This window comes from Enoplosus armatus, chromosome 23 (genome assembly GCF_043641665.1).
Source record: "Enoplosus armatus isolate fEnoArm2 chromosome 23, fEnoArm2.hap1, whole genome shotgun sequence".
In the NCBI taxonomy this organism is placed as follows: domain Eukaryota; kingdom Metazoa; phylum Chordata; class Actinopteri; order Centrarchiformes; family Enoplosidae; genus Enoplosus; species Enoplosus armatus.
The window spans coordinates 12,683,903-12,697,937 of record NC_092202.1 but is presented as its reverse complement, the minus strand read 5'-3'; the positions used below and the strand labels follow the sequence as shown (position 1 = coordinate 12,697,937).

The 14,035-nt window shown below is 44.1% G+C and overlaps 1 protein-coding gene across 6 annotated transcripts in view; it reads left to right on the top strand.

The window, feature by feature from the left end:
• Positions 1-14,035, top strand: part of nlgn2a (neuroligin 2a) — a 95,793-nt gene that overhangs the window by 35,187 nt on the left and 46,571 nt on the right. For 2 of the 6 annotated variants that reach the window (XM_070929409.1, XM_070929408.1), the window contains one exon: positions 8,260-8,409. In XM_070929409.1, the coding sequence (XP_070785510.1) occupies positions 8,260-8,409 (150 nt within the window). Of the gene's footprint in view, positions 1-6,006; positions 6,026-6,310; positions 6,340-6,888; positions 6,950-8,259; positions 8,410-14,035 lie in introns of all 6 variants that reach the window. The other 4 variants (XM_070929412.1, XM_070929410.1, XM_070929411.1 and 1 more) reach the window with 4 other exon arrangements.

Sequence of the window (14,035 nt, the reverse complement as noted above, 5' to 3'; positions counted from 1 at the left end):
AACAGATGCACCAACTGTAATGCTAATTTTAAAAATGCGGTGTAAAGTGGATCATAGTGTCACTGCGAGTAGTGATGTTTGATTATTGCATTGATCTTTTCAGGAGCAAATGTGTGGTTTTGTTGTGTTTACCCGGTACTTCTACCCACTAAAAAAAAGGGTATTTTGTTACGGTCAGGCATAAAGAATGTGAAGACAAAGGAAAGGAAAGGAAGGGAGGAAGGAAGGAAGGAAGAGTGGAGGGGTCAGCTGAAGTCCAAAAGGCTTAAGGCTGAGAGAAAGGGATGTGGAAAATGGAAGAGAAGAAGACTGTTATGAGGGGGGAAAGAGAGAGGCAGCAGTGGGAAAACAAGGACAATGCCTGTGTTTGTGTCGTCTTTGTCACTGTGGCATTCTGGAGGACAGAGGGGCTGTGTGCCTGGATGTGTGTGTGTGTGTGTGTGTGTGTGTGTGTGTGTGTGTATTAGCTTCCCCATCCACTCAATTTGAGGAATTGATCTGCTCCCTAATAGTGAGCAAAACAAAAAGTCAGCCTAATCCAACCATTATTTAGAACACAGACGGGAGAGAGGAGGGGGGGGGCGAGAGATATAATTCAACAGTAGAAGTGCTACAATATCCCATGACATGACAGAGATGAGAGGAAGATAGAAGAAGACAAATAGAAAGAGAGACACAAAGAAAGACAAAAAGGAAGACTACTCAGTGCAATTGGAATAAAAAACAAGTAGCTTGAACATGCTGGGCTCCTCGCCGAGGTATGAGAGAGGTTACAAATAGACTCTCGCAGCGAGAGGCCAGCCAGCGGTAGATTAAGACAGAGGGAGCAAGAGCGAGAGATGAAAAGAAAAGCGGGTATCACAGAGAAAATGGAGATCAGAAAGTAAACAATTGGTGAGGATGAGAGAGGCCAAGAGTGGCGGCGGCTGGAGGACGAGTATGAAGAGCGCGAGATAAAGAACACGAAATAGACTGAGAGCAACAGGAAGCAAGCGAGACCGAAGGAGGAGAGAGAGCACTTGCTGCTTGCTGGTGGTGAGAGCGAGAGGCGGAGAGGAAGGAAGAGCGATAGATGGGAAGAAAATTAGAGAGGAGCACTTGTGCTTTTGGAGATGTTATTGAGTCTAATAAGAGCACGTTGTTGTAAAGACAGGCCAGGGTGGCTATTCTTATTCCCAGTGGTCCCACTACCCCCCCCCCCCCCCCCCCCCCCCCTTTTCCTTGCTCTGCTCCTTTTTTACCTCGCCCACACTTAATCTGCAGAGGGAAAGAAGAAGCATCGCTGTCTGATTTGGGCAAAGGGAAAGTAGACGCAGGAGGTGTCTAGCTCAAAATAAAGTAAAGGGTGCGGACGCTCTGCACATTGCAGCAACCACAATATTAACTCGCTCGCTGCATCTAATTGCTTGAAGCAGAGCATTTTTGTCTCTTTCTGTGTGTTGGCTGCTTTTCTGGGTTTGGAAATGTGCTTCCTTGACTTTAAACTTAGCTAAAAAATCATTTGAGCACTATCTATGTATGAAATGGCTGGGATAATTGTCACACAGCACTATATAGATACTGTAGACTGTATCTGACGCCTTTGAACGGGAGCTGTTTGCTTATTTTGGGGGCTGGAGGGGTTGCTGGTCTGATCTTTGGGAACAGATTGAGCCGTGAGGTGGGTGTTTGCTCGCTGTCGCAGGCAGTGAAGTTGGTGTGTAGACAGAGTACAAACAGTACAGCAGCTAGGATCATCCAAACTCCTCGCTGGTCCCCACAGTCCCAGTGTTATAAGCTCAGGCAGACAGCGAGAGCAGAGGCAACAGGAGCAGCACTTGGTGTGTGTGTGTGTGTGTGTTTCCTCAGTCTGTGCACTGACCAGTGGTTTTATGTATTTATTTTAGTTGATGAGCATCATGAAATCAGATTCGGAAGCAGTGGAGAAATGCATGAAGTGGTAATCAGGCTCTAATAGCGTCAAGTGATGTGTCAAAACAGGTGTTTTGTACGGTTTTCATAGTGTTGCAATAGACCTGTTTGATGCGGGCAAAAGTTGTAATAATCTTTTACGAGGTAATATAATTGCTAATTATCTTTGCATCATTATGCAAACTTTACTCGGGGTGTTAAGAGGCTCACAGCACTCTGGGACTGACACTTGAGAGTCAGCTGCCAAGCAGCCACCTTTGAATACAAGAAGATTCACAATATTCCTTCAGGAGAGGTTCTTGTTTGATTCTTTTGTTTGTATGTTGGGTTTGATTGTTCTGAAAACACATTTTGCAAATGCAGAACCATGTAGCAGCTGACTCTCAAGTCTGGAATGTAAGCGCTTTCTGTGAGGGCTTGAATTCACCATCAGGCAAGAGATGACATGATGTCTATTGTGATGAATGACCTTTCCAAAGCAAGACCTCTGCTAGTTGATTTCCATTCTGCATTGATGTTAGATGGAACCTGGAAGGACACATTCATCGATCTGCGTGTTAATGAGTGCCGTTCATGAGTAAAAACAGGCAAGAACACAAGTATTGTAGTTTCATTCTTGCCATGAATTTAAAATGAAGCCAAAGAATAAATAAATACATTTATAAGTTTAATAAGTTTAGTGAAATGTCCTTACTTTCCATGAAAACGCTCATTCCTCGCATCCAGAAGTCCAACTGGTTCTCACAAGTATTGTAATACCAGTGCATGGACACACACACACACACACGTCCCAGATGCAATCAGCATGGCCTTTGCCTTGATCCATTGTGCTCTAACGATTAAGCCTTAGCCCCGCTCGGTGGCCTGTAGGCCAGCTCTGCTGCTGTGCATCTCATCACAACCCATTCATCACCCTGCGTCTGTCTCCACCTCCAGCCCTCTATCACATCAGCCTGCCATTGACCTCCTACTGACCCACACACACACATAGACGCACACGATTGAGACAGACAGCCACACAGTTAGCTGGCGGTCCAGTCATATTCACCCTGTTTGCAATATGAGACCCTTGGTGACTGCTGGCTTTATTTTTTTTTATGTAAAATCAGTCACTTCAAACTGACATTTATACAGATCGATCCGTAATGTTTGACAGGTAATTTTAATTTAAAGTAAGAAAAATGCAGTTGCGTGTTTTACTGTATGTTTTTGCACACTTCAATGGAAGCAAGATCCGTATTTCTGGCGCATAAACTTTTTTATGTGCGAAGGAAAACCGTTTTGAGACTTACATCAGGACGGTTGTAGCTTGGTGTTGGTCTCAAGCATCAGTTTTCCAGTAAATGTTTTTCTTAATGAGGTGGATGTGTGTTGCATATTTAGAGCAAAGCCTCATTCCTGAATGTATTTAGCCATATAATCTGGGGATGTACATGACAAGTATTTCTTAAACAGCTTGACTTGCACATAGATGAGCTGTTCGTAATAATTCCAATCCATCGCGACTAAAATGACAGTTCTCAGGAATACAGAAATATGCACAAATGTATTCCGTCCATTACACTGTTACAATATTTTCACCACTCTGTAACCTTTCTGTTAATTGGACCACTAGTACAAAGAGCCTCTGTGTATTTGCACACAGATGACAGTTCATCATTTGCTGTGAGCAATTTCCCTATTATTACAGCTTGGAACCTCGGCATAAAAGGTCAATATTTATCTCCACCTCACACCCACACACGTACTACTTGTGCATACACACACATGCACACTCGCAGGCTTATCCATACTAATGAAAATGAAAATAGAAATGGTGGGAAAAATATACTAAGTCAAACCTATATGGGAGAAATGAAAATGCTAATATGGACAAGGTATAAAATTGTCTTTGATGCGTTATTCCCGCTTCACCCCAATGTGATTCAATATCTTTTTTAATTATGGCTCTCTGTAAGGACGGGGCCCGCCGCTTCCATCTCTCCACGCTCAGTTTAACGTATGGGAAGATGATATCTCAGCATTCTGTTCTGTTGAGAAGTAATATATGCCTTTTAAACGCTGCGTCCTCCACGCTGAGCCTTCACGCATCCGTCCGCTGTCGTAGCTCCCAGGAAAGCCAAGTTAGACAGGGCGTGGTTGAGGTTAATCCTTGGTGCACCCTCTGTTACTAAAATAATCAACAAGAAACAATATGAATGGAGACTTTACAATCTTTTCATCTGACATCCCTTCCGTTACGCCCTGAAGTTCAGCTGTACCACTTAAGTGCATATCAGTCTTTCCTCTCCGCCGGATCCGTCAGTGTTTACTGGCAGCAAACACCAATTCTCATAAAGTCAACACCTGGCGGGGACGCGTACGCGGCAGACCACGCTCCAGCCCCGCGACTAATCAGTCAGTTGATAATGCAGCGAAGAGGTGAAGGCCCGCGTCTCATCGGGAGACCAGAGGGTGGCGTCTTCGAGGGCAACGGTGGGCGGCTGTGCTAAACTGGAACACTCAACACAAGTTTAGGCCTAATCATCTCATTGTCTCCGTTCTGCTTGAGAGGATCAGCAGCCGTGCTAAGCTCCTCAGGGTACCAGCCCTCAGCTGCTCTCTCTGCCATCTTGCTTTGTCTTTGTTGTTGTTTGTGTTTGCTGTGTTTTCACTGGCATTGTTCAGTTATTTAATTTTGTGCACCTTTTCAGTTTTGGTTTTTAGTTAATCGCTGTTTCTTCTTTGTCTTAGGTGGTTACTGTTGATGTTGTTGTGGTGCTGTTATAATTCTAAGTGAGGAAGGATCAGAGCCTGACTGTCAGCTAATTAGTATTTGTTGTCCATAGTAATTAACGTATATCTTTGTACAGACTTTACCAGCAGCAGTGGTGGGAATATACTGGTCCTTTACTTGCGTCAACGTTGTGTCAATGCAAAAACACTTTCACAAACAGAAACATAAATATGATGTAAATATTGCGAAAAGCTTTTTACGTTTAGCTGAGTGGCAAAGTGCAACGGAAACAGAGGTAGCCAGGTAGCCTCCGCCCCACTGGGGAGACGAAAAGTAGCAGCAGACATCAGATCTGTGTGGAGTGACGAGGAGACTGCGACCTGCCTCAAATGAATGCGTGAAACAAACAATAAAGGCCGTCATTTCGTCGTGTTCCCCACATTTTTCCACCGTTTGAGATTTGACTCGTGCTCTTTTAATTGCGTCATCTCGTCGTCTGCAGCGGTTTGGTGGCATCCGACTGTAGAAGCCTCGACCTGCAACAGCATCAGCTCATGTCTGCGTGGAAGTGTTAACCATCTGCTGATAATCTAGTTCAGGATGTCCACGACTTGTTGAGGCTTTGTGTGTACATTCTGGATGCTGTCCCCATGGTACAGTACATGGTGGAGTATACAGGACATTATGTTGTCATGTAGTGCCTGCTCTGTTTCTGTAGACATGTTGTGAACATGAAAAGCAAATGATTGAAATATTATACATACACCACAGGTTCTCCCAGTAGAGCTGACGATCTGATTAGTTTTTTGAAGCACCTTGCTGCATAACATTTGCATGCTTTTAAGAGATAAATGATGGAACCCTAGGTGGCTTGGTGTTTATTTATAAGCTTTAATAGGAGTTCGTCCTGTGGCTGGGAACCCAACCACCCGCCCATATGTGGGCTTTGCATGCCAAACTTTTGTTGTGGTGGAAACACGACAAAGCCAGAGGCAGAGAGCGATGGAAAGCCTGGGACAGGAAGAGAGAGAGAGAGAGAGAGAGAGAGAGAGAGAGAGAGGGAGAGGGAAAGCCTGTAGCCCCAGAGGGCCTCAGTCCTGTCTGTCACTGTGCCAGAACGATTCGCCCTGTAACTGATCCATGGACACAGAGTCTACAGGTCAACTGTGACAGCCTGCTTGGTGTTTGTGTCTTATGTGGGTGTGGGTGGGTACATCTGCATTCTGTCTCCCAAGATGCCAGCGGCTGTCAGTCTTCATCTCCTGATGCGGAATACAGAGATGTGTGCGTGTGTGTGTGTAGGAAGTGTGTACGCGGTCATTTGCCGCTAATGAAATGAGATTCAGGTAGAGATGTGGCGAAGGGCACCACGGGGTTAGAGATGCACAAGAGCAATATGTTGCCACGGCAACAGTCAATGAGACTTTGTCCACGTGAGAGTGGCTCATGTAGGGAGAGTGAGAGACTCAGAGAGAGAGAGAGAGAGAGAAAGGAGAGAGAGAAACAAGTCAAAGTGAAGCAGTTGCCATAGCGACTCTCCATTGCAGCTGCCTGTAAATTTCCCTCTCCCCAGTGTGAGTGTGTCGGCCTGCCTGATGCGCCGGTTTTACCGTCATGGGTGTGTATTAAGTATGTGTGTGTGATGCCCTAGTGGATCACTGGTGTTTTAGGGCGTGTGTTCAGTGTGAAACATTTCATGCATGTTTCAGAAGGTGCTTCACATATGTTTATGTGTTTCTATATATACACAGTATAGGCAGGTTTCAAAGGGGGCCAAACACCCTCCATCTCTCATCCTTTCTAACAGATGCTGTAGTGGTTATTTATGTGGTTGTTCTGCACTACTGCTCTCTCATGTCCCCAGGCCTACACACACACACACACACACACACACACACACACTCACTCACACACAGAAGCCAACAGGGGCTGTCACTGTGCCACAGTTCTAAGTCTCGTGTGCCATATGCTCCCGTAGGCTCCTGGCACACAGGAGTATCGTTGCTGGTTCAAAGGCCAACGAGGGCCCATCAAGCACCATCCTGCGTGCACACAGCGCTGTAGCAGTAGACGTATGTTGACTGATGTTGACTGGATGCAATTTGAAATGTCCTGCATGCAGTTTTTAAAGAGCGATGCCAGAATCCATCGTAATGTCATCATAGCTTTAATGAATGACATTTCAGTTTAACTAAACCCCCTACCTCCCAAAAATGTCCATATTTACAGGTTTTTTTAAGTAAGTAAACACTGTTCCAAAGTGATTTTACTCTGTTCAATCATGTTCAAGAAAAACCCATAATAGATAAAATGTATCTAAAAGTCGGAGAATAACTCCTTCATAATGACAGTCTGGTCAAGTTTAATCGAATTCAGTTATTTTAAGAAAAATAACAATCAGTACAGTGCTTGCTAGAGGGATTAACAGAACCAGCCCTAAACCTAAACTTTGTGTCATGTTTTCCAGTGCTAGAAATGACATTTTCCACATGGAACTTTTCAGTTATGTTTCCATTTTTCACCTCAAGGCAGGATCCACTAACAATTTGTGCCACTGCAAAATGATAGCATCCGAGAAAACGGTGTTTCCTGGAGATTGCCCTCAGGGAATTGACCTAGAAATGGGTTGACGTGGCTGTCCCTGCAGCTCAGGGGCGAGTTGCAATTTGCATTTATTGGAGTTCCGTTCCAAGGTGCAAAATAAAATGAGGAAATTATGGAAATGCATAGCAGACATGATATATTGAGAGCCAGTGGCCTTTTATTATCTGTTGATTGCGCACAGAATGTTCTTCAGACATCGGCTTTACTCCTCGCAGGCTTGGCTTTAATGCGCCTCCTCGTGTCATACTGGTGCTTTTTTTAATCTTTTTTTTTAACCCAGTTGATTTCAGCGTGTCCCAGAGTGCCTTTTTCTACGCAGTGTTAAAACATCTCTTCTTTGCGGTGGAGAGCTCTTTGGGGTGAGCTTTGGCACCAGCGCTTTGAGCTCTCGCAGCAGAAGAGCTGCTGTGCGCATTGTTTGGTCCCCACACTTGTACATCCTCAGTTAGAACTAATTACCCGAGCCTGCCCTCGTTTACGTGCTTCAATTTGGTGAATCACCGCGCACAGGTGGGATCAATTGCACTCGCAGTTTCTTGGGCACTGCACTTGTGATTGCATCAGCGTTGGTCAATCTGGTCCTCAGTGTGAACTAAAGACTGTCAGAGGTAGTGATACACACGTTAGCTCTAATATGCTACACTACCCAGTGATTTTCCTCTAGCATTATTGCTTATAATCACCAGGAAACATTTGATTAGATTCTTGTAGTGGTGTCTCTTGTTATTGCCTGTTGCTGGAATCATTGCCTGAAATCTAAATTACCTCAAGCTCATTTTTAAGAGCTGACATCCAGCTGCAGGGAATAGCATGGTTCTCAGGCTCCGACACAGCACTGTATTTTCATCCAGCCGAGCAATTTGCTGTTTGCTCAGTATATTATGGTCTAACACAATATGTGATCAAAGAGAATATGAGAGGCATAAATACAGTTATTGACTTTTTTTCTCCCTTTTTTGCTCTCTATTCCCTGCTTTCTCCTCTTTGTGTGTGTGTGTGTGTGTGTGTGTGTGTGTGTGTGTGTGTAGATATTCGTGACCGCAGGAAGAAGCCGGTGATGCTGTTTATTCACGGAGGCTCCTACATGGAAGGCACCGGCAACATGTTTGATGCCAGTGTCCTGGCCGCGTACGGCAACGTGATTGTGGTGACCATGAACTACCGTCTTGGTGTGCTCGGTAAGTGACCTGAATACCTTCTGTATGTTAACAGAATCGCCCAGACGCACACATACTGTAGTTTGCACGTGCTCCCATAGCAGTAAGACATTCATGTTATAATGATATATTCAATCTGAGATCATCTCATTTTCCTTTTCGCTCCCCGCCTTCACGCCAAACACAAAACAGTCATTTGAGCGCACGTGCAAGTCGATTTCACTCAGCAGACACTTCTTCTATTTTCTGAATTGATTAAGTCGCTGATGGATGACATCAATAGAAGTCATCAATCTAATGACAACCAGTGCAGGCGTTGATCATGAGAGCTCACTTTCTTATGGATTTCCTTTGTTGTCTAAAGACTCTGATTGCGTAATTGTTTAGCCTTCTTTGAAAGCCGAGGTTTTATAAAAGGAACGCAAGCCACTCACACTTCAACCCTCCTCCGCCAAAAGAAAGATAGCACTGTATTCATGTCAACAATATTTCATTTGTATGACGTGTATTTTTATGTCTATAACTGCGTTAATGTCACTGCGTTTTTAGAAGATCTGAGCTGATTTTTCTTTGTGGATATGCTCCTATCCTCTTTTTATTATAAAATCTGTGTTTTTTTCATTGTTGTAATAATCAGTTTTTCAAGTTTGTGGTGTGAATACTTGCCCATAGTCCTTTCGCACCCTGTCAGGTAACTGCGTGATCATTCAAATTTAATTGGATGAAGGTCAAAAAATGCTATCAGCATACTTATTACAAACAGCGAGGGTTCTGTATTCGTTTCTATTTTAGCAGTCATATCAGGACAACAGGCTATTCTTCACAACCTTATACTTGAAATAGATTTGTGGTCTTGCACCACCTTTGACCTTCTCACCATGTGACCACCTCTCTCTTATTTATTCTACATTCGGTCTCAAGTTATACTTTGCCAGTAACTCTCGTGGAAAGGCCTTTATGAGAGAGAACCCAGAGATGGGACCAGCATGCAAATCAGATACCGATCTGGCATTTTTACTGACACAGAAATGCACCTCGCAATTCTTCACTTTAACTGCATGCCCTCGCCCGGCGCCTCCAACCTCTAGATGTCTATTTCGCAGCTGTATAATTCATTCCACAAAGAGCAAGGGTTGTAAAAAAGGAAAATGCCTTTATGGGGTGTTTTGGTAGGAGAAGGCATGGTTATGATGCACTTTTGAGCTATTACCACCAGACACAGCACGGTGAAAGTGAGGGATTTGGAAAGCAGTTAAGGTGGCTTTACAGGCAGAGTGCGGTAAGGGTACTGTAACGTGTCTGCTTTGAGATCCTGCCATAGCCAAGGTTTGAAAGAAATAAGAGTATCATCTGTCACCTCAGCTCTCCGGCACAAGCCTCGTCATCCTTTTCCTGAAAATGCACTCGACTTCTCCTCTTTGTTACTCGCTGCGCTCTGTCTTGCTCCATTGAGACCCAGGTAATTTAGCTTGGAGAGGAGGAACATGCCTCTAAGGAGGAAGGTGCTAACTAAAGGAGACTAAGTGCATTAGATATTTCATTAGCTCAAGAGAGAGTGGGCCGCTGGAAGCCGTTTTATGGGCTGCCTCACTGTGATGTGTTTTGTTGTTTTGTTTTTTTTTAAAGGACGTTACTGTGTTGTTTCTTTTCGGAGCACTTACACAGACTTTACAGTGATGACAGATTTTCATTTGCATGTAATTGCCTTAAGTGTTTGCTTTCCAATGCATCTTTATTGAGTTCATCAGCATTCTTTGCTACAAATGGATAACGAAATTCAATCTAAAATGTGACAATTACCGGAGATCCATGAAGCTGTCAGGAAACCAGTGTGTGACAGGAGTGTGTTGTTTTGCTTTTACATTAGAGTGAGTGCCCTTACTGAGCAGTGGTACGGTCATTTTGTTTGTTTGTTTTTTCCAACCTGGGTCTTATTTTTGTAGATGCCAATCATTCCTATCTGTAAAAATAACATTGTTCTCAGCAAGTTGATTGCTAAGATCTGGGAACACAGCAACATTTCTGAAAAGGAAGCCATTTTTAGAAAAAGTCCCAGGTTAGCCAAACGTATTTGGAATAGGAAACAAAGACATATGTCCTGCCTCAAGTTTGACCTATTGGACTTACCATAGTTGGTCACGGCTGTGTAATGAGGGGATTATGATGGACGTCTGAGTGTGTTTCTACCTGCTAATGAAGTGGTTTCAATGTTCTGGCTAAACTGTTGGCTTGTTTACAACCTGTCAGACCGCATGTGTTTTTTGCCCCTACAGTTCCCATATCTAGTGTGAATTCCTTCGGTTTATTATCAGATCTGTTGATAATCTAACCCATTGCGACAGTGGCTAATTGCCACAAAATGGGGCTTCATATTAAGACAAAGCGTTATGGCACAACTCATTCATACTGTTGACTGTACAAAGGCTGTCTTTGTAGTCTTTTTATCCCAGCTTGAGCCTAGTACGTAGAGTTTTAGATGGACAAAAATAATCCTGTTCAGACGGAATCCAAATAAGTGGATTTCTAACAGAAGTTATTTTTCAAAGAGGACAAAATGAGTCAGAAGTATTTTTACTGAATTAGATTCATATAAGAAAAGGGATAATGGGAAAGTATTAAATTCTACCAGATTATTACTATCACAGTTGGCAGTGAATGTGCATCAGGTAGGACTGGATCTTATTTATCTCTGCTTGTGAATTTGTAAATTTCTTCCCAGTATCTTTACATGTCTCTCTCTCTGCACAAGTCTGGTGGCATCTGTTGCATTTTCTTCTTTCATCGCCCTATCTGTGACACTCTCATCACTTTCTCTGAGTCAAGGAGAAAGCAGATCGAGCGGGAGACTTTGTCATTTGTATGCAAAGAGAAAGCCGCCGCAATCTCCCAAATATGAGAGCCATCCAGTGCAATTTGGCCATTATTGGGAGAAATGTGAGTAATCTTTCGCCCCCTGCATTCCTATATGATGGATGGCATTTTCCTTTGACAGAGAGAGACACATAGAGAAGCCAGTGTGAGGGTGAGAAATGCGCATTTGTGGGTTTTAGAGAGGGTGCGCGTCGAGCCATGTAGCCGCATGCATTCATGCATATCAATGTCTGCTCTGTGGATACACTGCGAAGGTTCCTACTGTGTTTGTGGTCTTGCTTCAGCAATCCGACATGCTGATTTGGAAGGGCAATGCAGGAATTATTGATACAGGAGCTCGATGTGGTCGTGTGAAATGCAAAGTCAGTGCTGCTTGCCTGCCAGACAGAAATGGTTATCGTTGCATTAGATTATCTTTAATCTCTCAAGTGTCAAACCCTTCCTGCACATATTGGATGTTATAGCTGTGTTTGTAAGTTAATATGATCTTTGGCAGCCTCAGTCAGCAGTGCAAGTTAAACTTTTGGTCTTTGGTTTACTAGGCCTACCAGAAATTACTGCAAGGGCAAAGTTGCAAAGTTTTGCGCCTCCGTATGTTTTCAGTTTAGCAGGGTATTTAATAACCCTGATCATATCAATGATTACAGCTGCAGCTGAGTTCATTTGAATGCACTGCTGCTAATTAAGACTTCAAGCTGGTCTTTTAAAACATGTCTTGCCCAAACTGTATCTGGGAAGAAAGAGATGGCTAAAGAAAGTGTAAGTTCTCTGCTACTGGACTTGAAATCTGGTTGTTGAAACTAATTAACATATTTCAGACCTGTAAGATGGATGACTAGTTGGACTAGAAAGGGACACACGATTGAAGGACATCAGTTAGAAGTCTCGAATCAGCCCGCTGCAAATGCGAGACCAGTGTGTTCATAAAGGGCAGTGGTAGGAGTGATTTTGTGAAAGAATAAGCATGTCGGCTGAAGTGGGGTTTGAATCCCAAACTCTTTTGGTTTCGGGGAAGTTGGTCACCAGTGAACCACAAGGAATTACTTTGCTCTCTACAGTTTCCTGAAGAGAAGGCTACCTGGCCAAACATCATACAGGTGTGGTGTTCAAATTCCAGTTGGAACCCCTTCTCACTCTGATAACTGAGGTGGCCAAAAATTGAATTGTTGGGAAAAGGGTTTTGCCTGAAGCTCAGCAAACATCCAGGAAGAAGCCTCAGGTGACTGCCAGTCCAGATGCTGCTGCACGGAGATATTTGGCACTTCAGCCCCATCCCCAGTCGTGATCCAGCCCCCACCACCTGGCAGCACCGCATTCCAACCCCCAGAGTTACCACTGTCCCAGCCCCACCCCCTGTAACCCATTTGGCAACCCCTGTGACAACAGCAGGCTCCACCCCAGTGATGCTTTGGCCCCACCCTCCGTAATTGTTCCAGACCCACCCCCAAGTTTGGTGGTCCAAACTGGTCCACCACCAGCAATCGACCTCGTCCTTATGCCAGTTTGAGCCCCGCCTTTGTCGTATAATAAACTACAGTGTCCATGTTCATTGTAATGAAGGAACATGTCACCTGTTGCAACGGTGTGTCTCATATATTTTTAATAGTTTAATAGAGTTGTTGTTTTTTTTTACATAAGAAAAAATATATCTTTATGTGTACCCTATAAATGGCAGCAAAGTGACATAGGTTGTAACTGGAAGACCCTTGTTCAAGCTTATGTGGCATTGAGTACTGCTACTTCTGCGGCCTGTTTAGATCTCCTTTTCGCCCGTGGCGACTTAGCCATCAGTTCATCCACTCGAATCCCTTCACAGCATCCCATTTGGTGAGTTACAACCCCAGCCAAGACAGCAGAGTTACTTTGGATCCTGTGCTACGAAAAGCTCCAAGAATCATGTCTTTGGAGACGGAATTGGGACTTATTTTTGATTATTTTGATGAACAACTTTCTCTACTACAGTCGAATTTAAGACTCAAAGCTTTTGGGGTTATATTTAGTAACTGTAGATACAGTATATTTAATATGTAAACTAGGTCAATAAATCTCTTGCACTCTCTCTGCTAACCTCTTTCTCCTCTAGACTATGTATGTTTGTGTCCGTGCATGCATGCATTGTCCTCACATGAAAAACAAAAATAAATCAAGCACAGAAAGACAGGGCTGGCAGTAATAGAGGTCAGGGAAGAGAAATCAACCTTCTCAATCTTTTTTTTTTCCCCATCTGGCTGATTGAGAGACGTGATCTTTTCTCTCTCCGTCTCCCGTGACGCCCTTATTTAACGGCCGCCTCTCCAGTCCTGCCGGCGTCGCGCAAATGCTAAACACCGTGGAATCATTCACGTAGCGGAACACGCCTGTCTCTATCCTCATGCTAATATGGAAATGTACCTGTCCACACTCAGACAGGCGAGCTTTCTCCAGCAACAGACGTGGCTGAAGTGGCATTGGAGGGAAGGGGGGAAGCAGCAGGCGGTCTCAAGCGTGGTGTCTGCAGGGAATTCTGTGGAGTTCAATATATAATGAAAAGCTTCGCAATGGGCCACTGAGCACTTGACCTTGCCTTGGCGACAGACATGCTTACAGTACATACGTCACCTCCACCCCGATGAGCTTTTTATATCCCTCCGCCGCCAATGCGAGAGTCTGGGAGGGAGAACAAGAGCAGATGAAAGTGAGACTATGCATTCATTCAGACATTAACAATGATGATGAGAGCAGAGAGGTGGAACAGCGCGGTACAAAGCTCAGAGCGGGTTTTTTTTTTTTTTGGTGC